The sequence below is a fragment of the Microcaecilia unicolor genome, chromosome 2 (assembly GCF_901765095.1).
Source record: "Microcaecilia unicolor chromosome 2, aMicUni1.1, whole genome shotgun sequence".
NCBI lineage: Eukaryota > Metazoa > Chordata > Amphibia > Gymnophiona > Siphonopidae > Microcaecilia > Microcaecilia unicolor.
In genome coordinates, this window is record NC_044032.1 from 429,145,199 (window position 1) to 429,166,673 (window position 21,475).

Genomic DNA, 21,475 nt, shown 5'->3' on the forward strand with positions numbered 1-21,475 from the left:
TCACAGCTTATTAAACTTTATCTGTACTTAAATAGCCAAACTCGTAAAATACTGTATAATTACAGTGTGGGATTATATGGTTAATTTAAGGTCTATATGGGATCCATTATCTTTCATGAACACATGCTGTTTATGTTCACCATTAGCTAGAATTATAGGCCATGGGCTGTATGCGGTACGATTCAATATTCTCCCTCTCTAAATATTTGACTGCCTTACACCTTATATCACAGGAAAAAGTGTAACTAATAATCTTGACAGGCTGACAAGAAGATTTATTTCATCTGAGGCAGGATCTGAAATTAGAACACCAGCATGTGCTGTATACAGTATATGAACAGGTGCAATAATTTATTTTTTATTTCATTTGTATCCCACATTTTCCCACCTATTTGCAGGCTCAATGTGGCTTACATAGAACCATAAAGGCGTTTGCCCAGTCCGGTAGCGAAACAAATACAAGGTGATGTTGTGGTCGAATAAGGTTCATGTGATTCAGGCTCTCCACTGATGTCTTTTACTACTGCAAAACTTGCGGTCTACACCTTGTGCTCTTCAAGAAATACAATACAACACAATTTATTCTTATAGTCCGCAATAACCTCAAAGTCCAATGCAGATTACAGATTAAAGAAATCCAGACAGTTCCTGGAGAATTAAAAAAAAAACATTCTAATACCAGACACCATGATTAACATAATAAAAACTTTCAAAACAAAAATGTTTTTAAAAACTTTCTAAGTAAACAATCACTAGTCATGATTCTTATCTGGACTGGTAGAGTGTTCCAAATATGAGCAGCTAAGAATTGAAAAGTAGTAGAAAATATAGACTTCAGACGAACATTCTTTGGGCTTGGATATTATAATATAAAACTGTTCCTGGATACTCTAACCTACCAAGATTAGGGAAACCTGTTAGCTCTAAAATATAAAATGGAGCATTGCCATATAAAAGTGGTAGCAATCATAACATAATTTAAACTGGATTTGGGCTTCTACCAGCAGCCAATGTAAATTTATTAGCAAAGGAGTAGCCTGCTCATTAATATGCGCTGAAAGTATCTGGATCCCATATTCTGTATTGTCTGCAATTTTTTTTAAAGAAATTTAGGGCAACACAGATAGATTGTATTACTGTAATCTAGTTGCCCCAGTATTAAACTTTGAACCACCAATTTAAAGGCCGCAGGAGCCAGCATTCTGCCAATTCCCCGTAATTTCTTCATGAGGAGAAAAGTTTTCTTTGCATTCTATGGCTCAGGAGACAAAGTACTGCATATGTTGTTAGTTGCTCCTCCATTCAACTCCCAGCTTATGTAGTCACTGCTCATGCCCAAACAGAGCTAGCTCATGAGTGGCTTGTAAAATGCTTAGAGTGTGAAAGGAAAACTACATATTTATTTCAGTAATATTACTGTATATGAACATTGTGGTTATTTATCATAGGAAGTTGAGTGTTTCTGGATAGTGTGTTTTTTAAAAATCTCTCATCATTTATATTGACTTTATAGCAATATCTATGTAAAGGTTCCTAAAAAAAAATACCACTAAACTTGTATACATAGAAAAAAAAACTTTAAAAAAATGTGTGTATAAGATTTAAGGTTATGTTCATAAATTACACCACTGCAAAAACTGCAGATCAACTGCCTTCAGATTAATCATCACAGACCAAAACACAGCCAGAAGAAAGACTTCCCTCATTCTATACCTTGAATTTTTTTTATTGATTAAATATTTGAAAATTTTTTTTTTTATTTTTTATTATATAGGACATTGGACTTGAAGGATTTCGTTTTTGGCAATATTGCATCTTTCCTTTGGTTTGCAAATGGCTGCTATGATTGTGTTATACATCCACCACTATTTAGGATTAGCAAGTCTCAAACATATATCAGGTGTTGACCTCTTTAACTAACAGACCTCAGCAGTATCACTCCGAGCTCTCGAATGTTCATTGCTCTAAGCTTTTATGTGCTTTCTTGTCATCAGTCTTAGTGGTATAGATTATATTCATTGAGTTCAAATAAATTCAGTAATATGATAGACATATGGGCTCATTTTCAAAACAGAAAAACATCTAAAAAGAGGCATAAAGCAGCATTTGGATGTTTTTCTCACAAAAATGTCCAAATCAGTATTTTCAAATCCTATTTTTAGACGTTTTTCTATGAAGTCCGTCAAAAGTGCGTCTAGATCTCAAGGGGGTGTGTCATAAGCGTGATCAGACCAGGACTTAGGCGTTCCTTAAGGCTTAGACGTTTTTCAGCCATAATAGAACAAAACAAAACTGTCCAGGACTAAAACTATGACGTTTTGAGCTAGACCTGTTTCTATAACAAACAAGACACAAAAAGGTGCTCTAAATAACCAGATTACCACTGGAGGGAATCAGGGATGACCTCCACTTATTCCCCCAGTGGTCACTAACCCCCTCCCACTCCACAAAAATTTGATAAAAATATTACTTGCCAGCCTCAGATATTATACTCAGGTCCATTAGAACAGCATGTAGGTCCCTGGAGAAGTCTAGTATTGGGTGCAGTGCACTGCAGACAGGTGGACCCAGGCTCCTACCTCCCCCCTACCTGTTACACTTGTGGAAGAAACCATGAGCCCTCCAAAACTCACCAGAAACCCACTGTACCCACATATAAGTGGCCCCTTCACATGTAAGGGCTATGGTAGTGGTGTACAATTGGGGGTAGTGGGTTTTGGGGGCTCAGCATACAAGGTAAGGAAGCAATGGTGAGATGTATACCTGGGAGCATTTTATGAAGTCCACTGCAGTGCTCCCTAGGGTGCCCTATTCCTTTCCTGGGATGTCAGGGGGACCAGTCTACTAAAAATGCTGGCTCCTTCTACATCCCAATGGCTTTGATTTTGTGCATTTTGTACTTGGACATTTTTTTTTTTTTTTTAATGGACCAAAAACAAAACGTCCAAATCACAAAACTTTGTTCAAAACAGAATTAAAAAAAAAAAATAAAAAGACATTTTTCTTTTTTGAAAATGACCTTTCCTATTTAGATTGAGGACGTTTTTTTGCAAAACATCCAAAGTCAGATTTAGACGTCATATCGAAAATGCCCCTCGACTTTATGACTGCGGTATAAGGGGCATATTCTTGAAAAAGCCATGAGGCGAAACATGGAGTGTGTTGGATAACACAGCCCCCTTGTTGATTTGTTCTTCAGGAACGCTTTTTGAAAGCTAAGTCTATTATACTATCAGGCTTATTTTTGAAAGAGAAGGGCACCCATCTTTCGACAAAAATCGCAAGATGGGTGTCCTTCTCACAGGGTTGCCCAAATCGGCATAATCGAAAGCCGATTTTGGGCGTTCTCATCTGCTTTCCGTTGCGGGGACAACCAAAGTTCACGTGGGTGTGTCGGAGGCGTAGCGAAGGCGGGACTGGGGCATGCCTAACACATGGGTGTCTTCGACTGATAATGGAAAAAAGAAGGGCGTCCCTGACGAACACTTGGACAACGTTACCTGGTCCTTTTTTTCTTGCGACCAAGCCACAAAAATGTGCCCTAAATGAACAGATGACCACCGGAGGGAATCGGGGATCACCTCCCCTTACTCCCCCAGTGGTCACTAACCCCCTCCCACCCTCAAAAAATAGTTTAAAAATATTTTTTCCAGCCTCTATGCCTGCCTCAAATATCATACCCAGCTCCATGACAGCAGTATGCAGGTGCCTGGAGCAGTTTTAGTGGGTGCAGTGCACTTCAGGCAGGCGGATCCAGGCCCATCCCCCCCTACCTTTTACACTTGTGGTGGTAAATGGGAGCCCATCAAAACCCACCACAAACCCACTGTACCCACATGTAGGTGCCCCCCTTCACCAATAAGGGCTATGGTAGTGCTGTACAGTTGTGGGGAGTGGTATTTGGAGGGCTCAGCACACAAGGTAAGGGAGCTATGCACCTGGGAGCAATTTCTGAAGTCCATTGCAGTGCCCCCTAGGGTGCCCGATTGGTGTCTTGGCATGTCAGGGGGACCAGTGCACTACGAATGCTGGCTCCTCCCACGACCAAAGGGCTTGAATTTGGTCATTTCTGAGATGGGCGTCCTCGGTTTCCATTATCGCCAAAAATCGGGGACGACCATCTCTAAGGTCGACCTAAATTTCGCGATTTGGGCGTCCCCGACCGTATTATCGAAACGAAAGATGGACACCCATCTTGTTTCGATAATACGGGTTTCCCTGTCGCTTCGCCGGGACGTCCTGCGAGGAAGTCCTCAGGAAAACTTGGTCGCCCCTTTCGATTATGCCCCTCCATGTCTATCACATTATAAAGTATTACTGAATTTATTTGAACTCAATGAATATAATCTATATCTCTAAGACCGATGATGAGAGAGCACATAAAGCTTAGAGCAATGAACACTTGAGAGCTTGGAGTGGTGCTGCTGAGGTCTGTTAGTTAAGAGGTCAACACCTGATTTATGTTTAAGACTTGCTAATCCTAAATAGTGGTGGATGTACGACATGTTTTGTGGATAACTGGCACAATTATTGGAACCTGATTTATTGGTATGTATGTGTGACATAAATTAGTTCATATTACATAAATGCTCACATAGGAAAAAAAGAGGAAGAAAAAAAACAATGAAATGTAGCTTAAAGAAATGAAAAGAAAAACCAATATGATTGCAATTATACCATTAGGCTCTCAGATTATTTAGAAACAAAAAGTCACTGTCTGGAAAGAAACAAGAACCCAGGCACACAAAGTTCTTCAGGATTTATGGCGTTTAATCTTTTTTTTTTTTTTTTAAATAAAAGATCTGTAAACTAATGCAATAAACCTTAGAACAGCAATAATTTTAGATAAGAAAAAAATTGCATATTCAACCACTGTTTTCCTTGCTTGAGCATCTAGAAGTCTATACACCTATGTCCCATGCCCACAGAAAAAGCACATCTGCTACAAGTTCAGCAGTTGTTTCCAGGGCTGGCAGTTTTGTGGGCTTTTCCTGATCTCAAATCCTCTCCCCTTATTTCTCTCTCCTCACTTCCCTGGCTAGCAGGGAAACCAGGTGGATTAGAAGGCTATAAAGTGTCACTTTTCTTCTGCAAGTAGAAAAAAACACCATGAACCAAGATGGTGGAACAAAAAAAAATTAAGGCAGTGAAGAAGGGGAGCTTTCAGATGCTTTGCAAACTTGTAGCACCTGGTTGTCAGAGACTCCTTAGACTGGAAAGCAATGAATTTCAATGGCAGGCAACCTGGAGAACCCATAGAGGCCAGAAGATAAGCCTGAAATTTTTGTACTAAGATTTGCTAGGGGTGGAGAAGAGGTGGGTAAGATAATTAAGAAAAATTGGGATATTATTCAAACGCATCCTCTGTTTCAACAGAACAGTTTACGCTTAGCTTTTTCCTGGAGACGGAACCTGAAAGAACTGCTCAGTCCAAACGCAGTTAAAATCACAACATACAACACCCTGAGGACATTTTAAATGTAGGGGGTGTAGTACATGCAATATTACATTAGAATGTGATGAATTTATTAATTCAGTTGACCAAAAAAGATATTTCATTAGGTCAAACACTAATTGTTGCTCAGATTTTGAGATATACATATTGCAATGTCCATGCAACAGAAAATATGTAGGCAAAACTACACGAAAATTACATATTAGATTGCTGGAACACAAATCCTGCGTTAATAGATTACAAGCAGGATACCCATTGGTAGTACATTGCAGGCTCACTAAACATTAATGTATTCAATTTCGTTGTTTTGTTATAGATCAAGTCAATCTTAATTTCAGGGGAGAGATAGAGCAAAGCATCTCCTCCAGCTAGAACAATGATGGATATTTAAATTGCAAGCATTAGAGACCAAAGGTTTGAACACGGCTATACAATGGGCGGTATTCCTTTAAGATTCCAACGTGGTCTTGAGACAGCTGACGTCATGACTTAATTAGCGTCTGTTTTAAAAGAGGGGCCATACTTAAGACACTAGTGAAATTTGGCAAGCGAGGGGAAAGAACGCTGCAACCACACAAATAAGCATATTTCATTGTGAATGCATCTCATTACTGTTTGTTTAGATAAAAACTACAGGGGTAATGTTAGAACTCAATATAACTATATAATCATCACACTGGGGGCACGGCAACATTTTGCAAAATTGAACTTCCCTGGGTAAAGCTGTGAATCCACTAAACAATAGCCTCAGTCACTTTGAATGAGCCATACGGGTGAACATTTAAATTTTCAGAAATTTTCAGGATGATTGCCTTTTATTAACGTGGGATTTTGAATGGCTGATTTCAGATATAAAAGCATAAAGGACATGGATTTCCTTGACAAAGCCTGAAGTTTTGGATTGGCGGAACGGGACCCCGTTGGACACAGAAGTGCTATATGCTATAAAATTAAAAATTAAAATAAATTTAGAAAATAGTACACAAATGCACAAACAGATAGCTGATAAAGAATGAGTTCTGAGAGTCATGACGCTATTTAGAATTTGACAGCAGACAGATGGGTTTTTCTTCTGCAACTTTTTATTGCCCTTACAATTGAGGATAATTATGAGAAGTGAGATCAGTTATCACCACAATTTGGGTAACCATATGTAGGTTTAAGAAGTAGTCTTCATTATATGGTGGTTGTGTTCTTGATTATTAGAAGTAATGTTTAATTAAAACTTTTTATACTGCCTAATCTAAAATACTAGTAAAAAAGGCCCGTTTCTGTTTTAAAGGAAACGGGCGCTAGCAAGGTTTTCCTCGGAGTGTGTATGTTTGAGAGAGTGTGAATGTGTGAGTGTGTGACAGAGAGAGAGTGAGACTGGGTGCAAGTGTGTGTGTGAGAATGAGAGTATGTGCCAGGGTCCCCCCTCTCCCAGTGCCAGGGTCTTCCCCCCCCCGGTATGTCTCCCATTTGCAGGGGTGTCCCCCCTCCCTCCCTTCCTTCCTCCCAGTTGCAGGATCCCTCTCCTCCCTTTTTCCCAGTTGCAGGGTCCCCCCTCCATCCTTTCCTCCCTTTTTACCAGTTGCAGGGTCCCCCCTCCCCCCTCCCGGTTGCAGGGTCTGTGTGTCTCTCCCCTCCTTTTGTCCAGTTAGCTGTAAAAACGGCAATGAGAAGCAGCTTCTAGGTTTCCTTTTTTTTTTTTTTTTTTTTGAGTGTATAGGAATGACTGCTGCTTTGGGGAGTGGAATCAGAGATTAACTAATGGGCTTCCTTGCTTACCATAGACTTGCTTTGTTCACTTCCATGCCTGTCTATTGAACTTCCTGAAGCATGTCATAGCAGCCACTCACTGGCACTTCAGGAATGACATCACTTTTATCTACTCCACTTTCCTGAGCAGCTCTGGCTGTTCCAGGCAGCCTCAGAATGTTGGAGGTGAGAATTATTATATAGGTCTAGGTGGTTCACACTTCTAAAACAATTACAATAATGAGAAAAAAATGCCATTTTCAGATAGGAAAGAAGCAACCAAACAGAAATCCATGCATTCTATATGAGACCCATATACAACTAAAAACAGTTTAGTAGGCGAAGGACTAAGCCACTGAATCACCACTGCCCGATGTCCGAGTAGAGATATGTTTTAAGTTGGTTTTTGAATATTTTTATATGACATCTCCCCTCAGATTATCGACGGGAGATCATTCCATATTTTTGGGGCCAGAAAATAAAAAGTAGAATGTCTTGTGGATTCTAAATGCGCTAACTTTGGAGCAGGTAAAACCAGACGATGGGCATCCACTCAACGAAGAGATCTAGATGGGGTGTAAATAGTATGAAATGACAGAAACATTGAATAGCCAGTATGATAGGCCTTATATGTAAAACAGATAATTTTAAAATGAGACCAATATGGCAAAGGAAATCAATGGAGCCGTTTGAATAGAGGAGCGATATGATTCGACTATTTAGAAAATGCAGAGAAAATGTGCAATAGAATTATGTAATGTCTGAAGACGTTTAAACTGTGATTTGGTACAACGTGCGTAGATGATACTGCAATAATTCAACTGTGAAATAACACAAGCATGAAATATAATGTGTATAACGGAAAAGTCCAAATAGGACCATATTGTGTGTAGTTTACGAAGAGTGTAAAAGCCTTGCTTGATGACCTCAGAAATTTGTTCATGAAAGAATAACCGAGAATCAATAATGACACCTAGGGTAATGAAAGGAGGAAACAAGTTGAATAGACAGCCCAATGATTTCTGGCTTTCCTTTCCTTTCTTCTTAACTAAGAATCAACTATACTTAACCAATGCACATTTTAATTCTGTTACTGTTTTCTTTGCATTGATCACTTTCGCTGGAAAACTGTTCTGTGCACCTACCACCCTTTCTGATATTCTAACTCTTCCCCCAGTCCCCTCTTATGAATTTCATAACATGACTCTTGATCAAGAATTTCCTTAGAACTGAAAAGAATGCTCGTTTCTTGTGTATTATTTATATTTTGGTTACAGACAATATCACTATCTGGTGCAGCGCTCCTAGGACAACAACATTGGTAATCCTTGCAAACTGAAAAGCGCTAAACACAAGACTCCACCAGAGAACAGATTATTAAAAAAGCAAATTAAATTGTTGTTATCCATGATGATATTTGCTTATACATGTTATTCTTCACCATTCTTCTTTTATTTGTACCTACAATGTTGTGAAAGGATTTTTTTCCCTTCCTAATTTCTCCTATTATTGCTTATATGTCACACTGAATGGTTTCTAATCTTTAAACAAAACTTAATATTAGACAAAGGAAACATGAGTAAACACAAAATACAGTTTTTAAATTACTTCATTTATTTAAGGAAGAAAATTATCCAACACTCATATTACCCATGCAAACCCATGCCCCCTAAACTTAGTAACTGGTGAATCATCTTTAGCAGCAATAATTGCAATCAAAAGCTTCCTATAATTTGATATCAGTCTTTCACATCACTGTTGAGGAATCTTAGTCCACTCATCTTTGCAGAACGGCTTTAATTCAGACACATTTGTAAGTTTTCATGTACGACCTGCTTGTTTCAGGTCCTGCCACAGCATTTCCATTGGGCTCAAGTCAGGACAATGACTAGGTCAACCCAAACTTTTAATTTTGTTTCTCCTCAGCCATTCAGATGCAGTTGGCTTTTGTGTTTTGGATCATTGTCTTGCTGCATAACTCAATTAAGCTTCAGCATTAGCTCAGAAACAGATGATCGATATTCTCATTAAGAAATTTTCTGGTGCAGTGCAGAATTCATGGTTCCTTCAATAATGTCAGGCTTTCCATGTCCTGAGACAGCAAAGTATCCTCACATTATCATAGTACCACCTCCATGTTTGACTGTTGGTATAACGTTTTTATGGCAAAATGTGTTTTTTTTTTTTACACCAGATAAAATAGGACCTGTATTGTCCAAAAAGAGTTCCACTTTTGACTCTTCTATCTCAAGAGGCCTGGGATCATCCAGGGGTTATTTTGTTTGTTTGGGTTTTTTTTGCAAATATGAGATAAGCATTCATGTTACTCTTGGATAGCAGTGGTTTCTGCCTTGCTACTCTCCCATGAATCCTATTTTTGCCCAATCTGTTTCTTATTATGGAGTCATGAACACCGACCTTAGCTGAGGCAAAAGAGGACTACAATTCTTTGGATATTCTTCTGGGATGGTTTGCTGCTGTGCCCCTGAAGTAATTTTGGCAGGCAGGCCAGCCACTCCTAGAAAGAATCACCACTGTTCTAAGCCTTCTCCATTTGGAGATAATGGTTCTCACTATGGAGTCCCAGAGCTTTAGAAATAGCATTCTAATCCTTTGATATTTCATTACCTTGTTTCCTGAGTTACAAAAGAGAGGGTAAAACAGCATACAAAATAATACAGAAACAGAAAAGAAGCAACACTAGGCCTTCAGGATTGAGATAATCAGTCCTTTTTATTATGAAAATGACCCGGCACGGGCTGTGTTTCAGCGTACAAACGCCTGCCTCAGGGGTCAGAAACTCCTGATTATGACTTTCCTAGAGATATATGTATAACCAAAATAGTTAGGATACAGTGCCTGTAGCGTATGTAGTGACTATTCGCGCAGAAAAAAGCTGTCAATACAACTATTCAGTGTGACACACATACAATAATAGGGGAAATCATGGGGTGGGGTGAAATTTTTTACATCACTGTACATTGCCATAAGAACATTTGTAAAATGTAAGAAGAAAAAAATTACCAGCTTTAAAAAAACAGCAGCCCCCTTCATTACTACACCATTTACAATGTGAAATCTTTTAAAGTCTATTTATATTTAAAATCCCAATTCATCTCTTCATTTCTCCCCATAATACAGTTATGATTCAGTCAAAGAGAAATTTCAAGCTAGCTTTTTCAAAGAGATGAAGTGCTGCCTGAGGGTTTGCAGCACCAAAACACCAAAACTTGCTTCCTTTATAAATTCAGGCCCTGTTTCACAGTACTGCATACCTTGCTAGCCTGTGTTGCTCTGTAGAGCAGCGAGTTACTCTCTAACAAGTTCCAGTGGGAAAGCAGCAAGCTTTTCAGCCATGTACCAAGTTCTTAACAATGCAAAAACCTATATTCTTGATGTGCTGCTTTTGATGGTGTATAGGGAAGGGGTACAGTGAGGGATCTCAACCAAGTCAACAACAAAGACTAGAAGACACAAAAATTTCTCTTCCAAGGTATCCTCCTCCCGTCAGTGACATTGTGTGTAGTAAAATTCACAGATTTACATGAAATCTGACAGGAGCCACAATGTAAATACTAGTGGCCTAAAGGTGCAAAATTTTCTGATTATTTAATCATTCTCTTCTCCCAGAAAGATCAAGAATTATTGATACCAAATCCACTGGTGACTAATTCAACCATATCCTAAGGCAAAAAAAAAATAAAATGTTATCCTACCTTGAATAACATGCGAGTTGTCTTTCAGAAAGAAGTTATACAGGTATTTGGGAATGAAAGCAGACATACAGGCATAAGCAAGAGCTGAAACAGAATTTGGACAAGGTGAATGAAGTTGTAAAGAGCAATAATTTTGTTTCATTTTCTATGCAATTTATAAACCCACATACCCCCAGATTCTATAAAGGTCACCCAAATTTGGGAACAGATCCCAGATCCGCAAGCAAACTAGTTAACAACCTATTAACAATTAATTCTTGATGTAAATTGGCATTAAATAAGACTTATGCATAGACCTGCCTGTGCGCTATTCTATAGAGCTGTGCACCTCAGTTGTCTCGTGACTAAATCGCTAGGGGCATGGGCAGGTCAGGGCATCAGGCTTACCAATCTATAATATTCCAGATCACCCCAGGAATCCCTTTTTAAAAGTTGGCATTACGCTGGCCACCCTCCTCGTGTATCATGGAAATTTTGATTTCTAGTATAGATATGACCTCCAACATCCTCCTCAGTAAAGACCAGGACAAAGAAATGGTTTAGCTCTTCTGTTATCACCCTATCCTCCTTAAGCACTCCTTTCACCCCTTGGTAACCCAGTGGTCCAATCAACTTCCTCATGGGCTCCTTGCCTCAGATGTACTTATTTAAATATTGCTTCCTGCATCTGCAGTAAGTTTCTTTTCAAAGTCATCCTTGACCTGCCTTATTATTATTGGTTTTACATCTGACTTGCCAGTTCTTGTGCTAATCCCTGTTTTCTTCATTAAGGCCTACTTTCCATTTTCTGAAAGACACTCTTTTAGCTTTTAACACCTAACCCCACCTCACCATTAAACTATGGAGACCATTCTTTGGCCTTCTTTTGAATTTTCATGACACATAGAAAGCAGGTATTCTCCAAGGACAGCAGGCATTATATTCTTACAGACGGGTAATGCAAGTCCGCGTTGCCGGTCCGGAGCTTGTAATGAACTTAAAAATAGGTCTTTGAGCGCGAGACGTGCTCCACTGCTTGTGAATGCCTTCCCGCCCACTGCACGAGAGAGGGACCAGTAGTACAAAATAAAGTAAAAGGAGACAACTCCAAGGGGAGGTGGAAGGGTATGTGAGAATATAAGGCCTGCTGTTCTCGAATAATACCTGCTACAGGTAAATATCTTCGCTTTCTCCAAGGACAAGCAGGCCTATAATTCTCACAGATGCGAGTCCCTAGCTACCAGGCTCACCCAACAACCAGTGGTCATTTGGACCTCGCAAAGGCAAGGGTATATAAATAATTAAACTGAAACTATATGCAAGCTGAGTGGAAGGAGGATAACCAGTGGGACACTGTCATACCGGGGTACAAATTATATCGTAGTGATAGGGTGAATCGGATTGGTGGAGGGGTAGCATTGTATATTAACGAGAGCCTTGAATCAAATAGATTGAAAATTCTGCAGGAAACAAAACACTCCTTGGAATCACTGTGGATTGAAATTCCATGTGCAAAGGGGAAAAGGATAGTGATAGGAGTGTACTACCGTCCGCCTGGCCAGGACGAACAGACGGATGCGGAAATGTTAAAGGAAATCAGGGACGCAAACAAACTGGGCAACACAATAATAATGGGGGATTTCAATTACCCGCATATAGACTGGGTTAATGTAACATCTGTACACGCAAGGGACATAAGATTTCTTGATGAAATCAAGGACAGCTTCATGGAACAGCTAGTTCAGGAGCCGACAAGAGAAGGAAAAATACTAGACTTAGTCCTTAGTGGTGCTCATGATCTAGTGCAGGGGGTAACGATACGAGGGCCGCTTGATAACAGTGATCATAATATGATCAGTTTTGATATTGGCATTGAAGGAAGTGAAACTAGGAAATCAAGTACGCTAGCGTTTAACTTTAGAAAAGGTGATTACGACAAAATGAGAAAAATGGTGAAAAAAAGACTGAAAGGAGCAGCTCGCAGAGTAAAAAACTTGCATCAGGCGTGGATGCTGTTTAAAAACACCATCCTGGAGGTTCAGGACAAATATATTCTACGTATTAGAAAAAAGGGAAAAAAGACTAAACGTCAGCCGGCGTGGCTAAACAGTAAGATAAAGGAAATCATTAGAGCCAAAAAACAATCCTTCAGAAAGTGGAGAAGAGAACCAACTGAAAGTAACAGGATAGATCATAAGGAATGCCAAGCCAAATACAAAGCGGAGATAAGGAGGGCAAAAAAGGACTTTGAGAAGAAATTAGCGTTGGAAGCAAAAATACATAGTAAAAATTTTTTTAGATACATTAAAAGCAGGAAACCGGCCAAAGAGTCGGTTGGGCCGCTGGACGAAAATGGTGTTAAAGGGGCGATCAAGGAGGATAAAGCCGTAGCGGAGAAATTAAATGAATTCTTTGCTTCGGTCTTCACCGAGGAGGATTTGGGGGGGGACACCGGTGCCGGAAAGAATATTTGAAGCGGGGGAGTCAGAGAAACTAAACAAATTCTCTGTAACCTTGGAGGATGTAATGGGTCAGTTCAGCAAGCTGAAGAGTAGTAAATCACCGGGACCTGATGGTATTCATCCCAGAGTATTAATAGAACTAAAAAATGAACTTGCGGAGCTACTGTTAGAAATATGCAATCTGTCCCTAAAATCGAGTGTAATACCGGAAGACTGGAGGGTAGCCAATGTTACTCCGATTTTTAAGAAGGGTTCCAGAGGAGATCCGGGAAATTATAGACCGGTGAGTCTGACGTCGGTGCCGGGCAAGATGGTGGAGGCTATTATTAAGAATAAAATTGCAGAGCATATACAAAAACATGGACTGATGAGTATTGTGTTCAGTACTGGTCTCCGTATCTCAAAAAAGATATAGTAGAATTGGAAAAGGTACAGCGAAGGGCGACGAAAATGATAGTGGGGATGGGACGACTTTCCTATGAAGAGAGGCTGAGAAGGCTAGGGCTTTTCAGCTTGGAGAAGAGACGGCTGAGGGGAGATATGATAGAAGTGTATAAAATAATGAGTGGAATGGATCGGGTGGATGTGAAGCGACTGTTCACGCTATCCAAAAATACTAGGACTAGAGGGCATGAGTTGAAGCTACAGTGTGGTAAATTTAAAACGAATCGGAGAAAATTTTTCTTCACCCAACGTGTAATTAGACTCTGGAATTCGTTGCCGGAGAACATGGTACGGGCGGTTAGCTTGACGGAGTTTAAAAAGGGGTTAGATAGATTCCTAAAGGACAAGTCCATAGACCGCTATTAAATGGACTTGGAAAAATTCCGCATTTTTAGGTATAACTTGTCTGGAATGTTTTTACGTTTGGGGAGCGTGCCAGGTGCCCTTGACCTGGATTGGCCACTGTCGGTGACAGGATGCTGGGCTAGATGGACCTTTGGTCTTTCCCAGTATGGCACTACTTATGTACTTATGTACAATAGGCCTAAGAGGGTGGAGTTGGACTCTAGACCCCAAACAAATTCTGCAGAACTGTCTGTCCAAACCGACTGTTGCGTTGGGTATCCTGCTCAAGGTAGTAATGAGATGTGAATGTGTGGACTGAAGGCCACGTCACAGCCTTGCAAATTTCTTGAAAGAAGGCTGACCTCTGATGGGCTACCGACGCAGCCATGGATCTATCATTGTGAGCTCTGACATGACCCTCAAGAGTCAGCCCAGCCTGGGCATAAGTGAAAGAAATGCAATTTGCCAGTCAGTTGGAAATGGTGCATTTCCCGATGGCGACCCCCATCTTGTTGGGATCAAAAGAAACAAAAAGTTGGGTGGACTGTGAATAGGATCTAGTCTGCTCCAAGTAAAAGATCAATGCTTGCTTGTAGTCCAAGGTGTACGGTGTGCTTTCGCCAAGATGGGCATGAGGTCAGGAGGAAAAATGTTGCCAAGACAATCGACTGTTTCAGATGGAACTCCGACACAACCTTAGCTAGAAACTTAGGATGCGTGCGGAGGACTACTTTGTTATGAAAAAACTTTGTATAAGGTGCATCCACCACTGCGAACTGAAGTAACAGCCACAAAAAATATGACTTTCCAGGTAAAGTGCTTCAGATGACAGGAATCATGTAACTCACTAGGAGCTTTCATCAGCTGGGTAAGAATGATGTTGAGGTCCCATGACACAGGTGGAGGTTTGACAGGGGGCTTTGTCAACAGCAAGCCTCTCAAGAAGCAAACTAGAGACTGTCCAGAGATGTGCTTACCCTCTACATGTCGATAAGCACTAATTGCACTGAAGTAAACCCTTACGCAGTTGGTCTTGAGACCAGACTCGGAGAAGTGCAGAAGATATTCAAGCAGGGTCTGTGTAGGGTAGGAAAAAGGATCTAGGGCCTTGCCCACACACTAGACGGCAAACTTCCTCCTCCTCTTAATGGAATCTTTTCTGAAGTCAGCAAGACCCTGGAGACACCCTCAGGAAGATGCAAGGAAGCAAATTCTAAGCTATCAAGTTCCAGGATGTGAGGGCCGGAGGTTGGGATGCAGAACAGATTCCTTGTTCTGTGTGATAAGAGTCAGGACACCTTCCAATCTCCATGGTTCTTCAGAGGATAACTCCAGAGAAAGAGGGAACCTGATCTGCCAGATCCAGTAGGGAGTTATCAAGATCATGGTCCCACCAAAGGTCCTGCTTGAGTTCAGCAAAGTTTTCTCCATAAGAGGAATAGGAAGATATGCATATAAAAGTCCTGCCCCCCAATAAAGGAGAAAGGCTTTCAACGCTAATCTGTCATAAGCCTAGAGCCTTGAACAGAACTGAGGGACTCTGACTGGACTGAGTGGCAAAGAGATCTACTGAAGCGGTACCCTATGCTTGGAAGATCTCGCGGAGAATGCCCATGCTGAGGGACCACTCATGCGGTTGCATAACCCTGCTCAGTCTGTTGGCCAGGCCGTTGAATTTTCCAGCCAGGTAAGTGGCCTTGAGGAATATCCCGTGCTGGTGTGCCCAATGCTACATTCAGACAGCCTCCTGACACAGAGGGTGTGATCCAGTGCCCCCATTCTTGTTCGTGTAGTACGTGGCAACCTGATTGTCTGTTTGAATGAGTACAATTTGGTTGTTCAGCTGATCCCTGAAAGCCTTTAGAGCGTTCCAGATTGCTCGGATCTCCAGAAGGTTGATTTGAAGATCTATTTCCTGGGCTAACCAAGTACCTTGAGCGTGAAGTCTGTCTAAATGAGCTCCCCACCCTAGGTGGGTGTCACATGAACAGTAGAGGCCATGTAGCCCAACAACCTCATCATCTGCCGGGCTATGACCTGCCAAACTGCTCAGATGCAAATGGCGAGGGCGACAAGAGCATCTGCCTGCGCTACAGGGAGAAAAGCCCAAGTTGGCGAGGGTCTAGCAGGGTTCCAATGAACTCCAATCATTGGACAGGTAGGAGACTTGGGGTAGTTTAAAACAAACCCTAGTAGCTCTAACACCTGAATAGTTCTCAACATGGATTCCTGAGCACCATCCCATGATGTGGTCTTCACCAGAAAGTTGTTGAGATAGGGGTACACATGGACTCCTCGCCTGCGTAGCGAAGCAGTGACTACTTCAAGACACTTGGTGAAAACCCTGGGAGCCGATGCTAGTCCAAAAGTCAACACGCGATACTGGAAGTGACGTGCTCCCTGCCAAAACCGAAGATACTTTCTGTGAGCTGGAAGTATTAGGATACGAGTATATGTACCGTTCCAGAGAGCATAGCCAATTATTTTCTTGAAGTATGGGAAACAGGGTGTCCAGGGAAATCATCATGAACTTTTCTTTGACAGGGAATTTGTTCAAGCCCCTCAGGTCTAGAATGTGAAGCATCCTCCCCATCTTCTTTTGCACGAGAAAGTACCTGGAATAGAACTCCTTCCCTTCTTCTCCTGGGTTCAACCTTATTGGCCTTGAGAAGGGTGGAGAGTTCCTTTGCAAGTATTTGCTTGTGCTAAGAGCTGGTGATGTGCTCTCGGTGGGCAATCTGGTGGTCTCTGAAGCCAATGTTGAACATAACCGAGATGGGCTATTTGAAGAACCCACCAGTCGGAGGTTACAAGGGGCCACACCTTTCTTGGTAAAACTTCAGCCTCCTCCAGACCTGCAAGTCGCCCAGGATGATCACTTTGACAGCGGCTATACTCTGCTGGAACCAGGTAAAAGCTCGCCTCCTGCTTTGACTGGGGAGCCATCTAGGCTATAGGTACAAGCTGTTGACAAGAACAAGCACGTGGCTGTACCTACTGAGGCTGCCTCTGAGTAATAAGGACTCCTCAAATAACCAAAAAACCTCCTTTTTTGATGAGGTCAGCGACCTCCTCCACCTTCTCTCCAAAAAGGTTCCCCTGGACCATCAAGTCAGAGACCCACAGCCATGAGAGTCTGCGTATCAGCATACTCTGGAAAGAGATCCTAGAGGCCACACCAAAAGTGTGGTAGGCGCCCCTGCCCAAGAACTTATGACATGAACAGATTCAGCCTGCTCCAGTGGGAGAGTCTCTACTAAATCACATATACTACGAACCAAGGACCACAAGTACAGGCTCATATAAAGCTGGTATGATTGGACACAGGAGATGAGCATAGAGATCTGATACAGGGTTCTAGCTTCTCTGCCAGGAGGCACTGAAGCATATTCCCTAGAACTCCTGGCCCTTTTGAGCACGGATTCTATCATTAGGGAACGATGAGGCAACTGGGGCTATCAAACCCAGGGGAAGACTGAATCTGGTACATGGTGTCAATCTTCTTGGGGAGGAGAGGGACAAACAGATGGGACTCCCAGTTCTTCAAGGACTGAAAAACAGCCAATCCAAATCCCAAAGGGTAATATAGAGTGGTCATACAGATAATAGCGTGCACTTGGGAATTACCCTCAGAAACCATGGCATTCACCAAGGTCTGACCAGCAAGGCTCTGGTAATTCCCAAGTGCACACTATTGTCTGTATGACCACTGTATATTACCCTGTGGGATTTGGATTGGCTGTTTTTCAGTTCTTGGTGTATTAGATTACGGAAGCAGGATTAACAGCCTATACTGTTTATCTGAGTACTAATCACTCCCAGTTCTTCACCTGAATGCCACGTGAGATCTTATGAAGTTGGACAGCCGCAGCCTCTCTAGGAGGAGAGTCATAGTCCAGGACTTCGAACATCTTAGACCTGGGCCCATCCTTTACTTCCAAAGAAACTGGGATTGCAGATGCCATCTACTTTACAAAAGAGGGGAAGAAAAGGCTCTCAAGTGGAGACTTCCTCCTTTCCAGTGGAGGGGAGGGATCAGATGGGATGCCAGAGGACTCCTCCTCCAAGAAGTAAGCTCTTTGAGCAGGGAGTCTTTCTTCTATGTTTGTGCAGCGCTGCGTATGCCTTGTAGCGCTATAGAAATGCTAAATAGTAGTAGTAGTAGTAGAAGTACCGTGGACCCTCTTCTGAGTCTCATGAGCGCTCTTCATCGGTGTCAGCCAAGATTTATTCATAGGAGGGCTATGCAGAAGGGAAACCCTGGGAACCATCCCCCATGGCACATTCACTCTTTTACTCTGCCCCAACCACACCCCATGGCGCGCACACCTTTTTTGTCTGCCCCAAAGTTCCACCCCTCACCCCATGGCAATCTCACCCTTTTGTCTGCCCCAAAACTCCACCCCCACCCCAGGGCGCACTCACCCTTTTGTCTGCCTCAAAACTTCACCCCCTACCCCATGGGACTCTCACCCCTTTTGTATGTCCCCAACTCCCCCAACCCAAGGCACCCTCCTTTTTTAGGAGACTCATGGTCTGAGAGCTAGGGGAACAGGGTTCGATTCCCACTGCATCTCCTTGTGACTCTGGGCAAGTCACTTAACCTTCCATTGCCCAGGTACAAAATAAGCATCTGTATATAATATGTAAACCGCTTTGATTGTAACCAAAGAAAGGCATTACATCAAATTCCATCCTCCCCTCTTTTCTTCCCATAACCCCCCCATGGCACACTCACTTTTTTTACTCTGCCCCCAATCCCCATCCCCCTATATGATTCATCTCTCTACTCTGCCCAGGGCCGGCATTAAATGGGGGGGGGGGGGGGGGAACAAACAGGGCAGCTGTCCTGGGCCCCACAGCTCCAAGGGGCCCCCGCAGTCCACTATTTCTTCCCCCCTTCTTGCCACCCTGATCCAAGGTCTCCCTCCCTTTCCTGTGTACCTTTCGTGTTTTTGTTGACAAGGGCTCGTCGGCGCAGCAGCAATTCTGATACACTGCCTAAGACTGCCCCGGTGCTGTTCCTCTGCCATGTTCCATTCCTTTCTAACACAACTTCCTGTTTGGAATGCGGCAGCAGGAGAACAGCACCATGGCTGTCACAGGCAGCATATCAGAATCACTGGTGCGCCGACGATCCCCAGTCAACAAAAGCACAAGATAAGGTAGACAGGGAAGAGAGAGAGACCTCGGATCTGGGTGGAAAGAAGGGGGACGAGATATATTAAAGTAGACCGGGGAAGAGGATGGTGGAGGAAGGAATTATGGGCCTGGGAATGGGGGAGGAAGAGAACGAGATGGCAATGGGGTGGAGGGAAGGAAGAGAGACGGAAAGATGGTGGACTCGGGAGTGGTGGGGGAGGGAGGAAGAGATGCTAGAAGGGAGGGCAGTTGGGAAGAAAGAGAAAGATGTTGGACCCAGGGAAGGAAGGGAGGGAGAGCATGAGGTAGGGAGAAATGATGGCTCATGTGGGATAGGGTGGTGGGGGGGGGGGGGACGGAACAACAGGAGGAAAGAGAGTGGGAGCAATATTTGACAATGGAGGGGAGAGAGAGGCAGGAGGGTAGAAAAATGGGACAGGAATATGATAGGGGTGTGGACAAAAAGGGACAGGGAGATGTTAGCCCATGGTGGGGGGAGGGATAGGGAGAGGAAGAATTGGGCTACAGCAGTGGAAGGAACCATGTGGGACAGGCCAAGAAGAGGTGACAAGATAATGAGTGAGAAGAGGATAGTGAATACAGAGGTAGAAATGTAGTAATGGAGGATAAATGAAAGATGGAAGGGAATAGCAGGCTGGGGAAGATGGGAAATGGAACAGCTAGGGAATGAGAGAAGTATATGGAAAGTTAATAGGTAACTGGAAAGTTGAAAGAAGATGAAATTTGAGTGAATAGAGGCTGAAAAGAAAAAAGGGAGATAAGATAGATATGGGAAGGATCAATATGTCAGAGGCAGGTGTAGTGAAGGAATGGAATAAGACAGGAAAGAGAGAAGAAAAAAACAAAATGGACAAAGTCGCTGGAAAGAGAATTAGCAGAAAACAGATGGAGAAACTGAGACAAACATGACAGAAAGAGAAAATGTCCAGATAACAAAGGTAGAAAAATGTGTTTTATTTTGAATTTATTGATTTTCTCTTCCTTTACTGCACAGACAGCCAGAACTCTTCCAAGCTCTGCAGTCAGTAGCAGTGTCCCTGAGCTGCTGCCGCCACTGCTGACCCACATCCGTGAATACTTGTTTTTTCTGCATACATGAAAACTGAGCATGCATGGGGGGGGGGGGGGGGGCAGCAATGACAGCAACAACAGCTTGAGGACCAGAGCCACCAGCTGCACAGTTTGGAGAACTCTGGCTGCCTGATCAGAGGAGGTGGTATTTTGGGGGATCTGAGCCCAAAGTTGTGAAGTTACCAATTCAGTTCAATACAAAAAGGAAGTGCATTTCTGTTTTCATTTCTTCAACATTGAAGTACTTGCCATGTTTCAATTTTGGTGTTCATACTTCTATTTCTAATTTCTGATGCCTTGTTCTGTATTTGGTGAAGGACTGCCTGTATTTTGTGTGTGAAGACGTCATTTAAAGTTGTTTTGTGTGTGGCATCAATAGTGGATGGGGAGACTGAGGGAGGGGGCCCCATCCTTAATTTCTGCCCTGGGCCCATCCTGTCTAAAACAGGCCCTGACTCTGCCCCAATACTCCATTGCACACTCACTTTTTTTCTGGCCCCGTCTCATTTTCAGTAAGGGCAGTAGCTCTGCTCACTTTCTTCTCCTCCCTCAAGCCCCCAATGCACAATAGGCCACTAAATGTCACTTTCTATTCCTGTGCCAGCTTAGACCCGACTGTTTATGTGAAACGCAGGATCGTGGTTCATATAAACAGTTGGGTCTAAGCCGGCGCAGGAGGAGGAAGTGACCTGCAGTGCAGCAATCCGTTTCCTTCTCTTCTTGCTGCATGAGCTGACCTGGAGGGTTTAACAACCAGCTCAAAAAATTCATGAAAGGTTTACAACTGTCTCTTGTGAGTCAGTGTGAGCCAGCTCCAGCACACCACTATGTATGTGCCTTTATACAATGGGCTCCCAGCTCTGGTATCAGTACAAAAAAAGGAAAGGAAGCTTCCAGTAACAGAGAGAAAGAGATATAAAGCAATACATTATCACTGACTCTGTTATAATCACTTCCAGCAACTGTTAATATGTACAAAGTGATGAGTCTCTATTTGTTTTTATTTACTGACTTCTAAATTGCACCATTTATTAAAGTCTCCTAGTGCTTCTGTTTGTTGTTTGCATTCGCCTTTGGATTCCCTCCCCTCTGTGTTTTGT

At 42.5% G+C, this 21,475-nt stretch overlaps 1 protein-coding gene across 2 annotated transcripts in view; it reads right to left on the minus strand.

The window, feature by feature from the left end:
- The window catches only part of TBCK (TBC1 domain containing kinase), a 436,713-nt gene that overhangs the window by 246,197 nt on the left and 169,041 nt on the right, over nucleotides 1-21,475 (minus strand). For both annotated transcript variants that reach the window (XM_030190773.1, XM_030190774.1), the window contains one exon: nucleotides 10,912-10,995. In XM_030190773.1, coding sequence (XP_030046633.1) covers nucleotides 10,912-10,995 — 84 coding nt within the window. The remainder of the gene's footprint in view (nucleotides 1-10,911; nucleotides 10,996-21,475) is intronic.